A 19,024-nucleotide genomic window follows, 5' to 3' on the forward strand; every position below is an offset into this window, starting at 1 on the left:
ATAATTTTTGTATGTATGAATAAAATGAATTAATTTTGTTTATAAGTTTAGTTGAATTTGAATTTTCGTTTCTGAAGTTTGACTAGGCTTTTTTTGAGAAAACGATTGAGCTTTAAGAAACGATTTTATACTGGAACCGGAATTCTAAAATCGGTATGGCCGAAGTCAGAAAAATTCACCTGAGAAGCTGTATAGTTTACATTTGTTTCAAAATATTTGAAAACCAGTAAAGACATCTTTGAGAAATCATAGCACGAATTAAATTTTTAGGTGCCTTCTGAATCGACAACTGAATACCACTAAAACTGAAAAAAGTTAATTTTTTTATCGACTATCCAAATCTGCTAACCCGATAAACCTGATTAATTTATGCGGTATAGACATTTTTATACCAATCACCCTGTATCCCCGAAACCGGAAGTTGGATCTGACAAGATGTTTTATAGAATCTTGAAACTTTTCATTTGAATCTTAGATGATTCTTAGATTTCATTTGAATCTTAGATCGGTTCAGCCATCTACGAGAAGAATGAGTTATACAATTTTGATTTCGTTTCACATATCATCCTGTAGTTCCGGAACCAGAGGTCGGAACCAAACATAGTTCAGGAACTTTGTTTGGGAGCATACGACTTTTCGTATGAATCTGAATGTAGAAAAGAAATTTTCCGAGAAAATTGAGTGAAATTATTTGTCACACACGCATTTGCTGATCTCGACGAACTGATTCGAATTGTATATGGATGTTATGTTCTTCCAGCATTTATTGCTGTAAGTAGTTTAAAACAATATAATTAAAAAAAATTCTTCCATCATCTGGTTTATATATGTCATATTCGAACGATTGTGTTGCCAAAAAACGAGCCGTGCTAAAATCGGTCCCAGGCTAAATGTCATGAAAAAGGATGCTGTACACAGTCTTTTTGGTACTTAGAAACAATTGTATGTAACAGTATAAAAAACCGTGTTTTCGTTGCTCCCAAGCATTTCTTTGTCATACAGCGCCTCCTAGGGAAAAAAAGTCGTTTACACAAAAATCTCGATATCTCCGTTAAAAATGGACGGATTTTAACAATCTATGGCTTGTTGGATAGCTATTACCATGTGGAATCTAAGTCTGAAAACATATTCTGTTTTCAAGATCAATTGTGACATATACTGTCAAAAAACTAAAAATTTTGACATAAAACTTCGTATAACTCAAAAAGTAAACATCCGATCTCAAAACCATTCAATAGCGTTTTGGGTGACGGGGAGACCTTTCATTTGCGACTAGTTTGATCAAAATCGGTCCAGCCATCTCTGAGATCTCGACCTCTTAGTTGACAACACACATACAGACACACACACACACACGGACATTTGCTCAGTTCGTCGAGTTGAATCGATTGGTATATGTCACTCGGCCCTCCGGGCCTCGGAAAAATTTTCTAAAGTTTGAGCGAATTCTATACCTATTTTTTATATATATAAAAAAAGGTAAAAATCGAAGACGCTATGTGAAAGAGAAAAAACCTGTTTTAATCCATTTAGTGGTGTGATGGTGCCTTTCAAATTAAGACATTAACATTTCACAACAATTCAGTGCGAGTTGCATATTGGAGATTTTGACTAACTGTTTCCGGAACCGAAACTCCGAGGACATCACAGTTGCAGTAAGTTTTTACGGCCATCAAATAGCCAAGCCTACAAGCTCAAATAGTTTTCAAAACTGTTTTGGAAATTTCGTACTTTCTTGTGTTGCCAATTACACGCCGACTATACTAATCCGGATAGAATGGAACCGCATTCAACAGGATAACAAGATATTCATTTGTTTGAAACGAAGTTTGATAGGTTCATCCAAAAATTGTTTAGTTATAGGCTGAAACCTACATGCTAGAAGAATTTAGAGTCCATTCTGAACATTAATTATTGATTGATTAAGGCTGATTTAATTCCAGTTGGTTGACTTACCTCTCATGTTCTATTTAGTTTTTTAAATCAATTAAACGAAATAAAACGAATCAAATCCTGCACTTTTGTATATGAAATGGTAGCTAAAATCAGCTGCATAAAACATGCTTTGTGATTTTTGATAAAATCAGTTCCACAGTAATTGTATAGCCTCTCTGTATGAAGAATTCAAAAACAAGAGAAACGATGACATTTAGCTCGTAAAACATCCCGACGATCTACAGTTCACAGTTACGTAGAAGCGTAACATGGTTACATGTCAATCTTTGTAACACCGGAAGTCGTTGTCAAAAGACTCTGAACTAAAGTTACATCGATTTCGCATATGAATGATTAAGAGAAAAAAGACTAGACAGCTTTTGTTGTAACAGCGACTCCGAGTGTAAAGTTCATTTAGTATGTATTTAGTTTTATCAGACTAGCTTTATCAGTATCTAGGTATCTAGGTATCTAGCGAACCCATTCGTGGTTTTTTTGATCATCTGTCTTTCTACGAGAATAACTTTACAAACGTACATAACCATTCAACTCTCATGAAATTGTCCATAACTTCACCAATATAAGCAAAATTATCGTTTTAGTATCTAATTTTTCATCAATAAAAGTTTTTCTTTGAGTAGACTGTGCAAAGCACTTCGAACGAATAAATATGCGGTCTATGAGACTGTCCGCCACACCGCTTATAAAAAGAAAAGTGAAAAACTGTAACATCACTTAGAACGGAAACTCTTATGTACTTAATGCTAGCCTCACGTTAGGTGCTTAACTACCGGACGAAGAACGAAGTGTGTAGAGCTATAAATTGAACCAGTGTACTAATATACTAACAGCTGTACACAACGATAGAACCACTTTTCCTGTGTGTCACCATCACAGCTAGCATACCGGCAGATAAGTTTCCTTACCAGTTGGCAGGTGCTTTTGCAGTTCCTTTTCACTTGGCCGTCACAGCATAAAGCTCCTATGCTGTGGTAGTGCTGATGGACTGACCACATAAAGAAAGGTTGTGCGATGGTCATTCGGACGTCGGCTGTCGACGAGTTCAGTCCAGTTTTCTGCAACTTCCTAGAAGTGGATGTTCTTAGTTTTTTTTTAGTGAAACAATCATAAGTTCTTTGATTTGTGTGAAGCTTTTCTGATACAGTCTCACCATGACCGAAAGCGATGAAATTTCTTGAATGTAAAATAGTTGTTCATGATTGAACAGATGTGACTGCTAACTGTACTCGCCTATATCGACTTTTCCTTTCATTTGCATTATTCATTAGTGGACTTCACCCCAATTTAGGTCGAATAATAGTGCATTCTGTGGCTGATTTCCTGCCCGTGACTTTCCTCAACGTAAATAATAAACGCTCTCATCAATTTCGTTTTCAATGCGCTTGGTGGTCAAAAGTTAATTGTTTTTTTTTACCATCCATTCGAAAATGTTAAATTTTTAGTATGAAATTATAAGTATTTTTCATAGCACGTGTTTTTTTTCATCGAATCAGATTTTCGGTTGGTTTTCACTTGGTTCGCAATTAACACTTGCTTCAGCGCTCTTTATCTGTATCAGTGTGTGTTTTAACGGTGAAGTGTGACTATATAATGAAGACACGTAATACAAAAATGAGTGATTCAGCTTTTTTAAGCGGTATCAACTTGCAACTGCCATGCCCAGTGTTATTGCTTTAGAAGAGATAGTTCTCTCATTCAAAGTTCGGAGTTTTATCTACAGCTCAAACAAGCGTGGTTTTACAAGAAAATGCCAACATTATCAACACGCCGGCAAGAGGATCTTTTGGAAGAAAGCCCGGAGTTTGCGATTGTACAAGTAGATCATTTCCGGAGAATAGAAAAACCTAATGCCATTGTGCGGCCACTTCGGCACAACAGAGAAGTAATCGAAGGACAACACATCATTAATCTGCACCCGGACTACAAATTACTACGTGACTTGGAAGCCCAAATTATACGAAAGGAAAACCCCGATAGCAACAGTGATAGTAACAACAACATCAACACCATCGTCACTCTCAATACAGTGGTGAGCGTAGGAAAGAAAACGGACCGGGTAAAGCATAATGAATTTACTAAAGAACTGGATGCTAAACTACGACGGTTGCAAAATGATTCCTCCAAGCGCTCATCCAAAAATGTAGGTTAAGTAGTTTTTTTTATCAATTAGTTTTGGTATTGAATTGCAACCTTCCGGAATATAATTGGCTGAAAAGACAGGTGTGGCTAAAGTATTCACCCAGAATCAAATGAACCTCCATCATATAAAAGCTGGAGGAGACGCACTGTATATTTTGACAATACATAATAATTAAAAATTTACAGTATTCCAAAGATTCAATCAAAACCAGCTACCTTGCTATCGTTTTTGACTCACCAGTTAGTGAAACTTAGTAGTTCAACATAAACTGCTAAGCTGACGTAAAAATTCAATCTACTTTATGTGCCAGATTTTTTTCCTAACGTCTCGGACGATCCAAAGTTACTACCTACAGGCCAACAGGCCTTGTCCCTAAATGATTCAAAACAAACAGTTTTTAGAAGAATTGTTTATGGTTTGTAACCCAATATTTCAAAAATAAACCATTTCTTGATTTCTCATTTATTTTTAACTAAAGGAAATTCCTTCCCAAGAAAATAAAATCTGTATTTAACAACTTGAGCAATAATCTATAGTGTCACTAAGCTTAGTTTTTGAAACGATTTCAAAATTTTCAACTTCTCTAATTCAAGATTTCATTTTTCTGCACATCAAAATTTGGGAAAACAAACACACACACTTCATTTTAAAAGTATAAATTACTGATTTCGTATACCTCAGAGACACAACTCGAACCTTCAATTATTCTATAATTTTTAAATATTTTTACCGATTGATTTATTTTGGAGATCGCCGTAGGGGAAAGGTGAAGCGGAGACTTTTTGGTTTAATGATTGATTTTACATTTTGAACTGTTTTTAATGACTTTTGTTATAAACTTGTTAGGGCTTGATGATCGGGTTCCCCTACATGTAGATTTTCAATATACAATTATTTTTAGTCTAACCTCTGCGTCGTTATATCGAATTATTTATTTTATTCGATTTAAAGTATAGTCTCAAGGATTTTAGATTAGCTTTTCATCAGTAGTTTCAAAAATATTTTGAAAGAAAAACATTTTTTAATGGAACAGAGAGGGTAGAGTGATTGTTAAACGTAGAGAAAATAACATAAAACCAATCGTTGATGGTGAATAAACATGAAATTAATGTTAAATATACAAAATAAAAAATACCATGCGGAACTTAACACATTCAACCTCCTCCGACCATATTTCTCATCCCTACTTATGCTTATTTATGTAGTACAGGTGGGTCAATTTGAATTATTAGAATTTTAAAATTATAGTAAGAGAGACCGGGGTGAAAATGCAAATTTTAAATAAACTTATAAAACCGATACATTGAAGAAGGATGTAAATAACATTCCGAAATACGAATCTGTATTACAACGTTTGATACACTTTTGTGAAAACAGTAACTGTGAAAATAATGACTTTGTGAGAGTGTAATGACGTGGCATAGTGAAATTAAAAGGTGCAACAACAGTACTATTAGTGAGAATGTTCTACTAACAGCTTAAACAGAAATTTAGCCTCAATACGTACACTCAGGCAAAATGAGCAGGTAAAATCATAAGGCAAATCTTATGATGCATCAAAAATCACCAAAATCACCATTTCAAAGGATTAATATGAAAAATATACCTCTATTATAATGTTTATGACTATGCAATATACATAACATCTATCACTATTATAGTGTTTATACGAACTACTTATAAATTCCACAGTATATGAGAGAAGTTATGTTTATGAAAGAAATATCGCACCTTGTTCCTAAAACTTTCGTATGAATTTCATGAGGCTTTTTATTAGACTTCCAATTCGTATACGATATTTTTGTGGCTAAAAACCATACAATATCATTATGAAATTCCATATATTTTTTGCCTCAGTGTAGGCCCGAGCATTAGCTATATTTGGCTTATGCACATTTGACCAGGGATGTCAGGTTCACAGATTAATATGTGTTTCACAGATTTTGAATTTTCTGCACAGATTTTTAAAATGACACAGATTTTAACAGATTTCCGAAAATGATCACATATTTTCACAGATTCTTGAATTAATTCTCACAGATTTTGGAAATCGAGAACAGTTTAACACCAAAAAGTACAGAGAGGTAGAGGAAAAAGGTACAGAGCCTGTTGGTAGTGAGACCTTTTTTTTTGCTCACTAAATTAAATTCGATTTGCTATAATGGTACGGGGAATGGGTAGCGAGATTATTAAAATGACACAGATTTTTACAGATTTCCGAAAATGATCACAGATTTTCACAGATTCTTGAATTAATCACAGATTCTCACAGATTTTGGAAATCGAGCACAGTTTAACCACAGACTAACAGACAGGACACTCAAATTAGATTCTTCAATCATTTTAACTGTCATTTCGAATATTCCTTTATTTGGGACAGTACTCACATGTGTCATGATGGCGCTACGTTACCCTATCAAAAACATCCTGTCTGTCATCTAGACTGTGTTTATTTTTTTCATTTACCAACAGAGTTGCCATTCATACAGAATTACCTGTAATGTATTGATATGTATTTGCATTTGTATGCGAATTTCATGCAGGATACAGATTTAATACATATTGCCAAAACTATATACAAAATTGTGCCTACCTCTCATCCTTCAACGCAATACAAAATCGAACCCGTTTAGTGGCAATATTTACTTGCTTCTGATCTGCCGCCACTTAATTTCGGGTGAAAATTACCAACACAATAAAAAATAGTCTAGATGAACAATGTTGAGAAAAATAAATGGTTACCTTCCAACATCGCTAAAAAGTTTAATATATTATTAACGTAATATAATAATTTACTGTGACGATTCATTTCCAAATATTATGATGAAATCAGGCATCCCTGCAAGCAGCTGATCGGTGTTGACAAACGTGGGGGAACCAACTAGTAAATTAACTTTTACATTACACAAGGGGTGTACCGATAGTAAATAGTTCGCGCAGTACAATATAGGTGGAACTAGTGCATCACGCAAAAATATTTTTATAAGAATTTACTCATACTGTCATGTCTGTTAGTCTGTGGTTTAACACCAAAAAGTACAGAGCGGTAGAGGAAAAAGGTACAGAGCGTGTTGGTAGTGATACCTTTTTTTTTTTGCTCACCAAATTGATTTTGAACTGCTATTGTAGTACGGAAAACGGTCACAGATTTTCACAGACAGGTTTTGGGTTTAATCACAGATTTTTGAAAAAAATAACCTGGCATCCCTGCATTTGACATACAGTGTACTCAGTTGAGCCTCAGTAGTCGGTGAGTACAAAAGTGGCAGTTTTTTCGTCAAAAGTAAAATTTTCTGGTTCCAGAATGTTTGGGTATCTCGACTTTGAAGACTTTAATCTAAAATCTAGTCTAGATAATTTAGTTTAGATACGATTAGTACATAAAACATATATGTTGTTGCGACAAAAATTATGTCTTATATTTTTCTGTAAAACACAGTCAGTTTGAATGCGTCCGCTATTTTATTCACTTCAATTTCCTGGTAGCGTTCGGAAAAAAGGGAAGAGAAGGAGAGAAACAAAATCGACGCAACAAGGTTAATAAACACAAAATCTATGCGCGACTCACTGTCCTCAGGCCTTAACGATAAAATAACTTTTGTTTGTGTTATGACTTCGCAAAATCGAAACGAAGCGGTGGGGTGATAATGCCCACTATTTGATGGGGCAAAAATAGCCACTAGACTCGATCTGAGTAGAAAATTTATTGTTGTTTTTCGCCAAAAATTGCTGATTTTATGAAGGCCAACACTATTTTCGAGTACATATCAACACATTTTTTTTTCATCGTGTTTCATATATCATGGACAAAATTGATTGTATCTTGCGTTAAAATGTAACTGGCCATTTTCCCCCACCATTTTCGATATACGACTCAGATTGCACCTGTATAAGTGGGATTATGTACCTCAAATCAAATGCGTTTTGTAACTGAAGGTTGTAGCTTTCGAACAGTACTACATGGAATGAAAAGTTCGAATAGTTTCGAACCGTGTATATTTTTGTTGTGAACAAGCTTCTAGATGGCCCAATACCAAATTTCATATCAATCTATCCACTAAAGTTTGAATAACAACGGTCACAAATATAGACTCGAAAGTTTTTATGCTACAATCAGCTGCTATTGAAATATCCGGATTCGACTTCCTTGTTTTGATTCATCCGTCTAAAGAACCGAAAGGGATGCTACTTAGCGTACTTAAGATGTTTGGCGTTGTTTGCCATACGAATAAATGAGGGTTCCGAGTCACTTTGCTATTCAAACCATGTACTACGTTTCTTAGGGCGATTTTAGTTTTAAAGGAATTTTCTTAACTGCTTCCTTGCTAATGCTGTACTTTTAAGAGACAGCCAGGTAATCGGTGCAATTCGACGTTCTACCCATCTCGAATCTCTAATTTCCGGCTACACAAAGTAAATGCTTTAGAAATACATACGCTCTCATTTTTGTAAACTGAATAAAATGAAATCATGTGTACACAATTACCAGGTCGTATCGTTTGTTTCAAAGCATGGAAGCATTCGAGAAATCTTCCGATATAGATTTTACAAAAACATATCGGTTTTTTTACTAGATCTCTTTTCTTTTTGTTACCATTTTTTGGCTTTTAAAATGCCTTACTCTGCACTATACAGTACAGTTCCCAGTTCTTGCGTATTTACATCTTATAAGACGCACATAAATGGAGCATCCTATTTCACATAAATTTATATTCAAGAACACGTAAAATTGTGTGATTTGAAAATAACATGGCTTGAAATCGAATCAAATAAAAAACAAAAGATTTATAGCAACAGCGCGACTTGAACCGAGAAACATTACATCACAAAGCACTCCAGTTAACCGACTGAGCCACAGAGCACATATATGCCTAATGAATAATTGATACATATAAAGCCAAACAGCGGCACTTGGTAGCCAAGTGCAAATTATTGTAGTTATGAATTTGCAAATTGTGTAGTTATGAATTGTATCGTTTGTAGAACTATGTCATCTTTAAAAAATTTTTCTGTGTTTTATAGGAAATGGGTGACTTTCGAATTCCGCAAAGCGGTAATTGCTTAAAAGATTCAACAACATAGAGAATGAGTATATAATTCTGATTCATGATACTGGAGTTAGAAATAGGAGTTTTAAATGAATTTGCTAGACATTTGTTTGCAATAGTGATCAAATTTGCAATAGTGATCAAATGACTCTTAGATCACCTAGACCGGTATTTTACATTTGGTACTGGATATTTTATATGTGTCAGCATGAATCAATAATTTTTAAAAATTCCCAATCATGTTCTTCAATTTTATTCTTGATTGCACATTTAATAAATTTCTAAGACATCTGGTATCAAAACAAAAAATCGATTTCGACAATATAATGTATCTTTTCATTGGGTTATTCTGTTTTTTGAATGAGCCCAATAAAAATGCTTTAAGATTGCTACAAATATCACATTTGCACAGTAAATGTTGTTTTAATAGACAGGAAAATATCTTTTTGTAGCTCAGTGATGTCACTTTTTCCAGAGATCAGTTATTGTTTCAATAGATTGATATGTTGTCTGAGAACATGATTACAAAGTTTCAAAGTTGTACTTTGAATATTTTCAGAGATATTGTTCATTGAAATTACTCACGCCATGCCAAGCACATAAAATTTGAAGCGAGTTTTCCCGAAAACGTCCGTTCACACGATAAAAATAAAACTCTGATCCAATCGACTCGAATTTTTTTCTTATTTTGTAAGACGTTGTACGTAGAAGTGCGTGAACCTCTAATCTGTATAAAAAAATTGGTTGTAATATTTAGTTTTAATTTAATATTTTTTGCATATATGTTTGTATGTTTATATGTCGCTAAGTAAAAACCATTCACATTTACGTACTTGAATTTGATACATTATTTGAATGCATCAGAGATATTCAAAATGAAGAGAATTGAATTCGAAATTTTCGTATGTCAGATGCCAGATAAAAATGTTGGTTGGCCATATAAAAATGTTGATGGTGGTAATCGTCACATTAGGTATGGAAACACCAAACTGTTCCGGGTTTTCACTTACGACCAATATTTAAGGCATTGAACGCTACACAACTACTAGTAGCAAACATAGCGAACAAATCCCTGGTGACGCGTGTCGTGTACACTCTAATCACCCTTTACAAACAGAAATGGAAGTTCGCAAAAATGTTTCTGCTATGAATGTTATTATAGATACTTTGTAAACGAACTTTTATATCAATGGTTGAAAATATTTGAAAATCAAAAATGGCTGCTTACGGTTTGTTGATTTGATTTCAAGTCATTATAATATTGGTACTTGCGGGACGAATGTGACAAACAGGTTTCAAAACTAATGTCATGTCATATCCTAACTTCTACTTTAGAACCCTAGATGACTTGAACTTATAATTTAATGTCTAACTAACAAATATAAACATACTAATTAGAAAGTTGGAAAATTCGTTTTCGATGTCATGTCAAAATGCATACCTGTACTGGGGGTAGAATAACAACGTTTGAACAATACTTTTTAGTGTCTCATTAGTGAAGAATGTAAAAAGTATAAAATATAATTTCAACAAAATATGAGAGAAATTCATAAAATGATTGAGCGGTATTTGATCACATCAGCATAGTAAAAAGTTGTTAGTTCGGTTCAGAAAACTTTTGTTCTAAAGATCATACCATCTTTGAAAAACATGAGTATGAACTACAATTAAAAAGCGATTTAACACTGCATGAGCAGCATCGTTGAATGAAATGTTTATTTGTGATACCCCCGTTTGGTATGAACAGTTTTCTTGAATGATATGGAACTAGTCGTTTTTAACTGTGTACATTAAATTCAATGCACCTTTTTCGCTAGAATGAACTTTGGAAACTTTCTTTAAATTATCATTCACAATGAACTTATTGAGTTGCTCACTGGTAAAAAAAATGCAACCTAATACTTGTGCTTCAAAATATGCTGGGGAGAACTACGAAGGACTATAATTTACATATAGTCATTTTGTATCTATTCATCGCACCGATGTACAAGGCCTCAACACCACTTACGCTGGTATTCTACATTCTATCAAATCCATCAAATACGATAAGAAATGAAAACTCTCCGATAAACACCAATACTACCGTACTCTACACAGCACTTTGCTGAGCTTTTTCAACGACAACGTTACCTAATAACGTTGATAAGCTCATTGTTTTTGATCACCATGATGAAAGCTTCAGAATAGTCGTTAAACTAAGTAGTTGTGACACTGTACGTGATTTATGCAAGCAAAATATTTGTTATGCAGTCAATAGTAAGAATTGTTTTTAAATAACTTTTGATTCAGTTTTTAAGTAAATGACCATTTTCTCGTAGTATTTTAAAGCATGTTCTAAAATTGACCAGACAACGTAGCGTCAGACATCGACAAATTTTGACTATAAACGATAGACTTTAGTAAGTTTTTACATTGTATTATTTGTTCAACGCTCTATGTTTTTGTCAATGTAACACAATAAATTTTCCAGTTTTCCTTGAAAAAGGCCTACATCAAAGGCCGAAACGTCGGACAGTAAACAACATTCGTTTGTATTATAAGACTGAGACAGCCGTTTCACAGTTTCTATTCATGCCATCGAACTATTATTAGTTGTGTATAATGTATTAGAGCGAAGGCAAGAACATGTGTCATGCTTCACTCAATACTCTGCGCTTCTAATGATGCGGGGTTGGCTTGAGTTTAATATAAGTATTTGTGATGATAGTCCATAACTGCCCTGACCTAGTTCCACTTTTCGATATTGATTGGGGTAATGCCCATATAGTACTTCAATACATTACTATGATTTTAATGAATAATCAATGTATACAGAAGTGAAACAGATTATCGCATATTATATTCAAGGGTAAATTTTTATTGCAACCGAAAAGACACCATTGCTTCGATTCGTTTGATCAAATTAAAAATAATGAGATCATACCAAACAGCAAAACTTAAAAAATCACATTAACCATGTGATTAACACCCCCATTACATTAATTCAGAACGTCTGTATTCAACTGCATAGTCCAGCACTAGAAAATGTTCACTATACAAATAGACCTTTCACTGTTTTAAAGACTCGTGCAGCTAATTGCAGTTTCAATAATTGCTTTTTATATACACGTTTGACTCTACCACTACTATGGAAAAATAAATGCACATTTACTAAAAAGTGGATTTCAGCTGCTCCAATACCAAAACTAATTTGATAGCTACCGAAACTTTGGTACTTCACACATGATTAAATTATGGATTACTTAAATTTGGACCTACTGCAATTTGCCTCCCAACACCGTAGGCTAGTTCCCAGGATGTTAACGTGAAAAGAAAGCCTCTATTCATTACAACTGTGCCCAAGGGCATATTCCTACAACCAAGCAAAGAACTACCGGTGTTGGCCCCCTCGGCGGCTACTCTACGACGTCTGTATGCATATGAAAGCCGCCCAAGGATTTTGACCGCGAACAGCCTTAACAGTAACAATAACAACGATATCAATCATCCCAACCACAACCAGCAGTATTTGAACAAGCGTGTCAGCCATCACAATAAACTCCCTATCGCTGAAGCCGAATCCGACCCCGATGCGGCCAAGGCTATTGCTAATGCACCGAACGGGGCTCCGAAGCACAACTGCTCCAATCGCATCGCGAGGTAAGTATGGAATCGCACAATTTAATGCTCTTCTCCAGTTATAAAATATGTATCACCGATTATCGCAGGGCTAATCCTCGCGGTAATGAAAGTTCAGAAATAATGATTTCTTTTCAAACAAGTTTGTCGTTTCGGGAAAAAATACATGAACCTCTAATCAGAATAATCTTAATTATAAAAATACTTGCACAAATAGTTAATTTGAACGATAATCCTCCGAATCTTAACTCTCAATATAGTTTTGCTTTCTAATATAGAAAGGGTATGCAAATACTCTGAAAACCTAGTTCTGAACCGTGTCATATACCATTCGAATCAGTCCGCCAAGATTGCAAAATGTTTGTGTGAGAGTGTATATGTGAGCATTTGACAAAATTATGTACTCACTTCTCTTCGAGATGGCTGAACCGATTTTCACAATTGGCTCAAATGAAAGGCACTAACTATTGTCCCATATAAATTTCATATGGAATTGACTTCCGGATTCTGAATTACATAGTAATGAGAGAAAAAAACTAATTTCCTAAAAATAGTAAATTAATTCTTTTTGTTCACAGTTCTTATGATTTAATGACCACACAAATTCATATCGGTACCGAAAGTAGTGGTCGAAACCTGCTAAATAGACCTCACTTCATTTTCTCATACTATCCGATCCGACATCTTGAATCCGATGGTGATAGAAAACTTTGAAAAGCTTGTCGAGCTTAATTCACAGACCCGTGAATACACAAGTCCTTGTATTTTGACTACATGGCCCAGAATATAAATCCTTCTTCGTTTGTTCCCAATCGAGTTCATTTTGTGGATACTTCTAATTCTACTGTGTTTTTCGACACATCCATGAAAGAATAAAATTCGTGAAATCCCGGATCCTGTACGCCCTCAAGAGATCCCAAAAAATTGTAATAATACATTTAAAGAAGTCGACTGTAATAAAATGTTTTACACTGACGGATCATATCTCGACGGGTCCACTGGCTTCGGTATATTCAATGTAAATTTCACCGCTTCCTATAAATTCAGTGACCCAGCTTCAGTTTACGTCGCAGAACTAGCTGCAATTCAGTATACCCTTGAGATCATTGACACTCTGCCCACAGATCACTACTTGCATAGGACAGTATCAGTTCCATTGAGGCTCTCCGTTTAGTGAAGCCTGGAAAGCTCTCACCGTTTTTCCTGGGGAAAATACGGGAACAATTGAGTGCTTTATCTGCAAAATCATACCAGATTACCTTGGCTTGGGTCCCCTCACATTGTTCCATACGGGGCAATGAGAGGGCGGACTCGTTAGCCAAGGTGGGCGCACTAGAAGGTGATATCTATGAAAGACCAATCTGCTTCAATGAATATTTCAGTTGCTGTCGTCAGAAAACTCTAGCCAGCTCGCAGAATACATGGAATAGTGGAACTCTGGGACGATGGTTACACTCAATAATTCCACAGGTATTGACGAAACCTTGGTTCCGGGGGTTAGACGTGAGCCGTGACTTTATTCATGTAATGTCAAGGCTCATGTCTAATCATTATATGTTCAGCGCGCATCTCCGTCGTGTGGGGTTCGCCGAGAATGGTGTTTGCGGTGAGGGTTATCATGACATCGAGCATGTTGTTTGGATGTATGTCGAGTATTGTGATGCCAGGTCCCAACTCATAGGTTCCCTTCGGGCCCGAGGTATACCACCCTTCGTACCAGTCCGCGACGTCTTGGCAACTCGAAATCTTCCTTATATGACTCTCATCTATAACTTCTTGAAAACTATCAATGCCCCAAATTTAGTGCTCTCCCTATCTCTCTCTCTCTCTCGTCTACAGCTCTATCGCACTCTTCTTTACGCTACTGAAAGTATGACCTGTATAAACGATGCTTCGGAGAGTGCACCTGCCTTGAACTGACTGAGTTGCTGAAAACTACCTAAAAACGCCACATCAACGTCAGAGCACACCAACAAAGCATCCCAGCCAAGGATAATCTCTAACGTTACAATCTGAAGAACGTAAAGATCCAGAAAACTAAAAAAATTGTGCCACAAACGAATGATGTATTGTAATTCAAAATCAATATTTTGTAAATCCCACCCTCCTCACATTCCTTTACTAACTCTAGGGGAGTATGCCGCCGTCCCTTCTTCTCCTATAACAACAAGACAATCGGCCACGTTAAGCTAACGCAAATGAGCCAAATAAAAATTTTATTATAAAAAAACATTCTCATAGATTCGCGGTTCCGGAATAGCCTGATGATGAGTGTTTAAAATTTAAAACGGTCGTTAAAGGCGATGATGCAAAAACGTAAGAAACCTTCTAAATTGGGATAAAAAATGCTTTAGATTTGTGTGTCGTATAAGTTGATGACCAAACGAACCGACTTCGACTACACATTGAATCCGGAAGTGTCGAAAATAGTGATCAGAAACTTCAAAACCATAACCATAAACCGGCATTTTTATCATAGATGGCGAAATCAATTCTCTAAAACTAAATTAACGAATTCCTAAACTTTGTCCGGATTTAACTTCCGATCCCGGTGATTAGTGTTTGAAATTTCCAACCGTCGCATAGAGTGACAACGCAACAAACGTAAAAAAGTATCTAAATTTGGCTCAAAACTGTTACAATTTGTAGGTTATGTTAGTTGCTAGCTATACCGACTTCGGCTATCCCGGTCCACGCTTCTGCTTCCGAAAGTACCGGAATGACTAAAAACTCAAAAGTCGCTCTCTCATTTTCTCATAGATGGCTCAACCTAGAGTGCCTATAAACAGAGTAACGACATCTATTCGTTTGGAATGACAGCTTTGTTCGAAACGAGCAAACGACCTGACAAATACAATACAAATAAAAGCTAATGAAAATACTAACATTTCTGATTAAATGTTTTGACTTGTTGCCAACATTATGTATAAGATGTAACTCTGGTTATAGGCACTTAGTGGCGTAGTGGTACGGGCTCCAGTAAATCCCGCTTTGTACGGCTCTACGAATTCCTTAGCTATTGGTGATAGACGACGACAAAGGATTTGGGAGAGTACCTTGTAGGCGGCGTTCAGTAATGTGATTTCACGGTAATTGCAACAATATAGCTTATCACTCTTTCTGTAGACGGGACATACCACTCCTTCAATCTATTCCTGCGGTAGAATCTCCTCCTCCTAAATCTTAGAAATCATCCAGTGCAGTACTCTAGCCAGTGCCTCTCCTCCATGTTTGAGCAGCTCGCCTGGTAACTGGTCATTGCCCGCGACTTTGTTGTTCCTCAGTTTGCCGATCTCTCCACTTATCTCCGACATATCAGGTGCTGAGAATCTGTCGTCGGCTGAGCGTGCACCCATGTATTTCCTGTGTCGTTCTCTGTATCTTGTGCTTCGCCATTCAGATGCTCGTCATAGTACTGCTTCCACCTGTCGATCACCTCACGTTCGTTCGTGAGAAGGTTACCATTGGTATCTCTGCACATTTCGGCATGTGGCGTGTAGCCTCTACGTGAGCGGTTCACCTTCTCATAGAACTTCCGTGTGTCATTTGCGCGGTACAGCTGTTCCATCGCTTCGCAATCTTGGTCTTCCTCATGACGCTTTTTCCTCCGGAAAACCGTGTTCTGTCTATTCCGCGCCTGTCTGTAACGTTCCTCGTTTGCTCTCGTGCGGTGTTGCAGCATCCTCGCCCTTGCTGTATTGCAGCAGTGCTACTCAGGACGGACCTTATATTCCTCCAGCCGTTTTCAAGAGTCACCGCGCCAAGCTGCTCTTCCATTGATAGCACTAGCTCCAGTTGTTGCGCGTATTCCCCTGCAGTACAAACGCTACGTAGCTGCTCGATATTGAGTCCCGGCGTTCCTGTGCGACGAGTATTGTGCACCGTCGATAGTTTTGAGCGCATACAAACCGCGACAAGGTAGTGGTCAGAATCAATGTTGGCACTGCGGTAGGTGCGGACATTGGTGACGTCGGAGAAGAATCGCCCGTCGATGAGAACGTGGTCCGTATGTTGATCAGATGATCTCCAGGTGGCTTTGTGGATACTTTTGCAGGGGAAGAAGGTGCTTCGAACTACCATTCCTCGGGAGGCTGCAATCGTTGGCCGTTGTCATTTGTTGCCGCGGGCAGGCTCTCCAGCCCGATCACAGGCCTACCTGAGCATTCATGTCGCCGATGACGAGTTTTACATCCCGCCGTGGACAGCTGCTGTAGGTTCGTTCCAGCTGCGCGTACAATACTTCCTTCTCGTCTCATGTGGGCAGTGCATGTCGATGATGCTGTAATTGAACAAAACGGCCCTTGATCTTCAATACGCACATTCTATCACTGATTGGCTGCCACCCAATCACGCGCTGTCGAATCTTGCCCAACACTACAAATTCCGTTCCTAGAACGCTGGTTGTGCCACAGCTCTGGCAGAAAGTAGCCGCTCGATGCCCACTGTTCCATACCTTCTGTTCCGTCCAACAAAGTTCCTGCAGTGCTACGGCATCGAAGCCGCGGATTTGAAGCTCATCATGCAGCATTCGGTCGTATCCTGGGAAGCCAAGCGATTTGCAGTTCCATGTGCCAAGTTTCCAATTGTTGTTACGTAGTTACTAAATAGCAATCGACTATTAGATGTTTTATACAGATAAAATGCTTATTTAGTCGACCCAAAATCGAAAAACCGATGCCTTATGATAGTTTCAGCTTATGATTTTTTTTTCCAGCAGGAGACATATGCCAAACTTGCATAGCAGAAAGATCCTACGAAAAGATAGTGTTAGTGATAAAACTTTTCTTTGGAAAAGTCTTGAATGGTTAAAAAAGGCGTTTTATCCAGCGGGTTTTTTTTCTTGTTCATTTGATATTTGTTTGCTTTGTCCTATTTTCTTAAATAAATGGAACAATCTTGAAAATTCATTGTCACACGTCAACATTGTTCCACTTACATAAATAGCGTGCCAAGAACTAAGTTGAACAGAAAACAAAAAATAAGGTGATTTTCAGTCAGGTACGTAATAAAAAATATGCAAATTTCTAAATTACATTCAGGCCTCAGTATGTTACTCACATATTCACCTCATCGAAGGTTACTACTCTAACCCGTAACGTATGTGGAAACATTTCGTTCTCGTAGTATATATACAGAACTTTAACAAGTAAATGCATTCATAGCATTCCGTCAGTTTATTTTCGACACCACATCCTAGGATGATATATTGCTGTCTATTGTGGACCCGTCAGTTTAAAGAATACTAAAATCAATATCATGGATGTATGGTGTATTCGCTTCGTGCACACAAATAATTCAATCGTTATTCAAAGGTACAAATACTTCGCTTGACTTCTTGTTCCTTGATGGAATCTATATTTATACTAAAGTTCAACCAGTGTCATAGTGTCAGCATGTGTGTTGTAAAAAGAGAATGAAGCTTGCTTCATTGAGTATATGATTAATTAAACATGAAAGAGTAAATATTTTTAATAGCATCCTGCGATCTCGGATTTTACAGTCTAAAACTCCAAGCTACTTTAAGAAATAAATGGTATTCGTTTGAAATAAAATCTCAATTTCCAAGCAAACTGTCAAGATATACAATTAGTTGTTTTCTTTTCTTCCGTTTTGTACAGACCAAGTTGGTCTATATTACCAGAAAAACTTACTATTTTTGTAAATTCATGTGCTACTATTTTTCTTAGGCAGAAATGCTTTCATTCCCGTGTTTTAGCAAAATACGAACGGCAAAACCCCAATACTAAAAAAAGGGAATTGCTTTTAAGAATACTAGGAAATTCATTTAGAGATTAACCTATTTTTGTGCTAGGGCACTTAACCATTTTCATAAGCTTTGCGTTTCGTCTTAGGCTCGTAAAGCTAATGATTAGGAAATTGTTAATAAATGGCAGCAGATAGATACAAGTCAGAATCTTCGTTCTCAGACGCAGGGATTCATCAATTATCATGTACAGGGTCTAACAATTGAACTGCAGCATTACATCAATTACACAAGTACGTTGCACATGAAACTGTATTGGACGAACCCTTGTCGTTTTGTTTACATTATGTTTTGACTGTCAATGGATGTAGGGTAACGGCTACCTATTTCATCTGAGCTTCTATTTCCATCGCATCCCTTCATCTGATAACTTTGAACATGAATCAAATCTATCAAAGTACCAAAACTAAACTGCGAAATGAGTATGTTAGAATGTTAGAATGTTTATTTAAGTTTTTGTCACACTTTTTAGTAGCAATGTGTGATCATGCGTGAAAA

At 36.6% G+C, this 19,024-nt stretch overlaps 1 protein-coding gene across 6 annotated transcripts in view; it reads left to right on the forward strand.

Annotated features, from left to right (window-relative positions):
• The first annotated feature begins 2,969 nt into the window (after positions 1-2,969).
• Positions 2,970-19,024, forward strand: part of LOC131436180 (radial spoke head protein 3 homolog A) — a 30,619-nt gene continuing 14,564 nt past the window's right edge. For 2 of the 6 annotated variants that reach the window (XM_058604738.1, XM_058604743.1), the window contains exons 1-3: positions 2,970-3,136; positions 3,450-4,096; positions 12,428-12,783. In XM_058604738.1, coding sequence (XP_058460721.1) covers positions 3,704-4,096; positions 12,428-12,783 — 749 coding nt within the window. In that variant the 5' untranslated portion in view covers positions 2,970-3,136; positions 3,450-3,703. Of the gene's footprint in view, positions 3,298-3,424; positions 4,097-12,427; positions 12,784-19,024 lie in introns of all 6 variants that reach the window. The other 4 variants (XM_058604740.1, XM_058604739.1, XM_058604741.1 and 1 more) reach the window with 4 other exon arrangements.

The sequence above is a fragment of the Malaya genurostris genome, chromosome 3, assembly GCF_030247185.1.
Source record: "Malaya genurostris strain Urasoe2022 chromosome 3, Malgen_1.1, whole genome shotgun sequence".
Classification (NCBI taxonomy): Eukaryota; Metazoa; Arthropoda; class Insecta; order Diptera; family Culicidae; genus Malaya; species Malaya genurostris.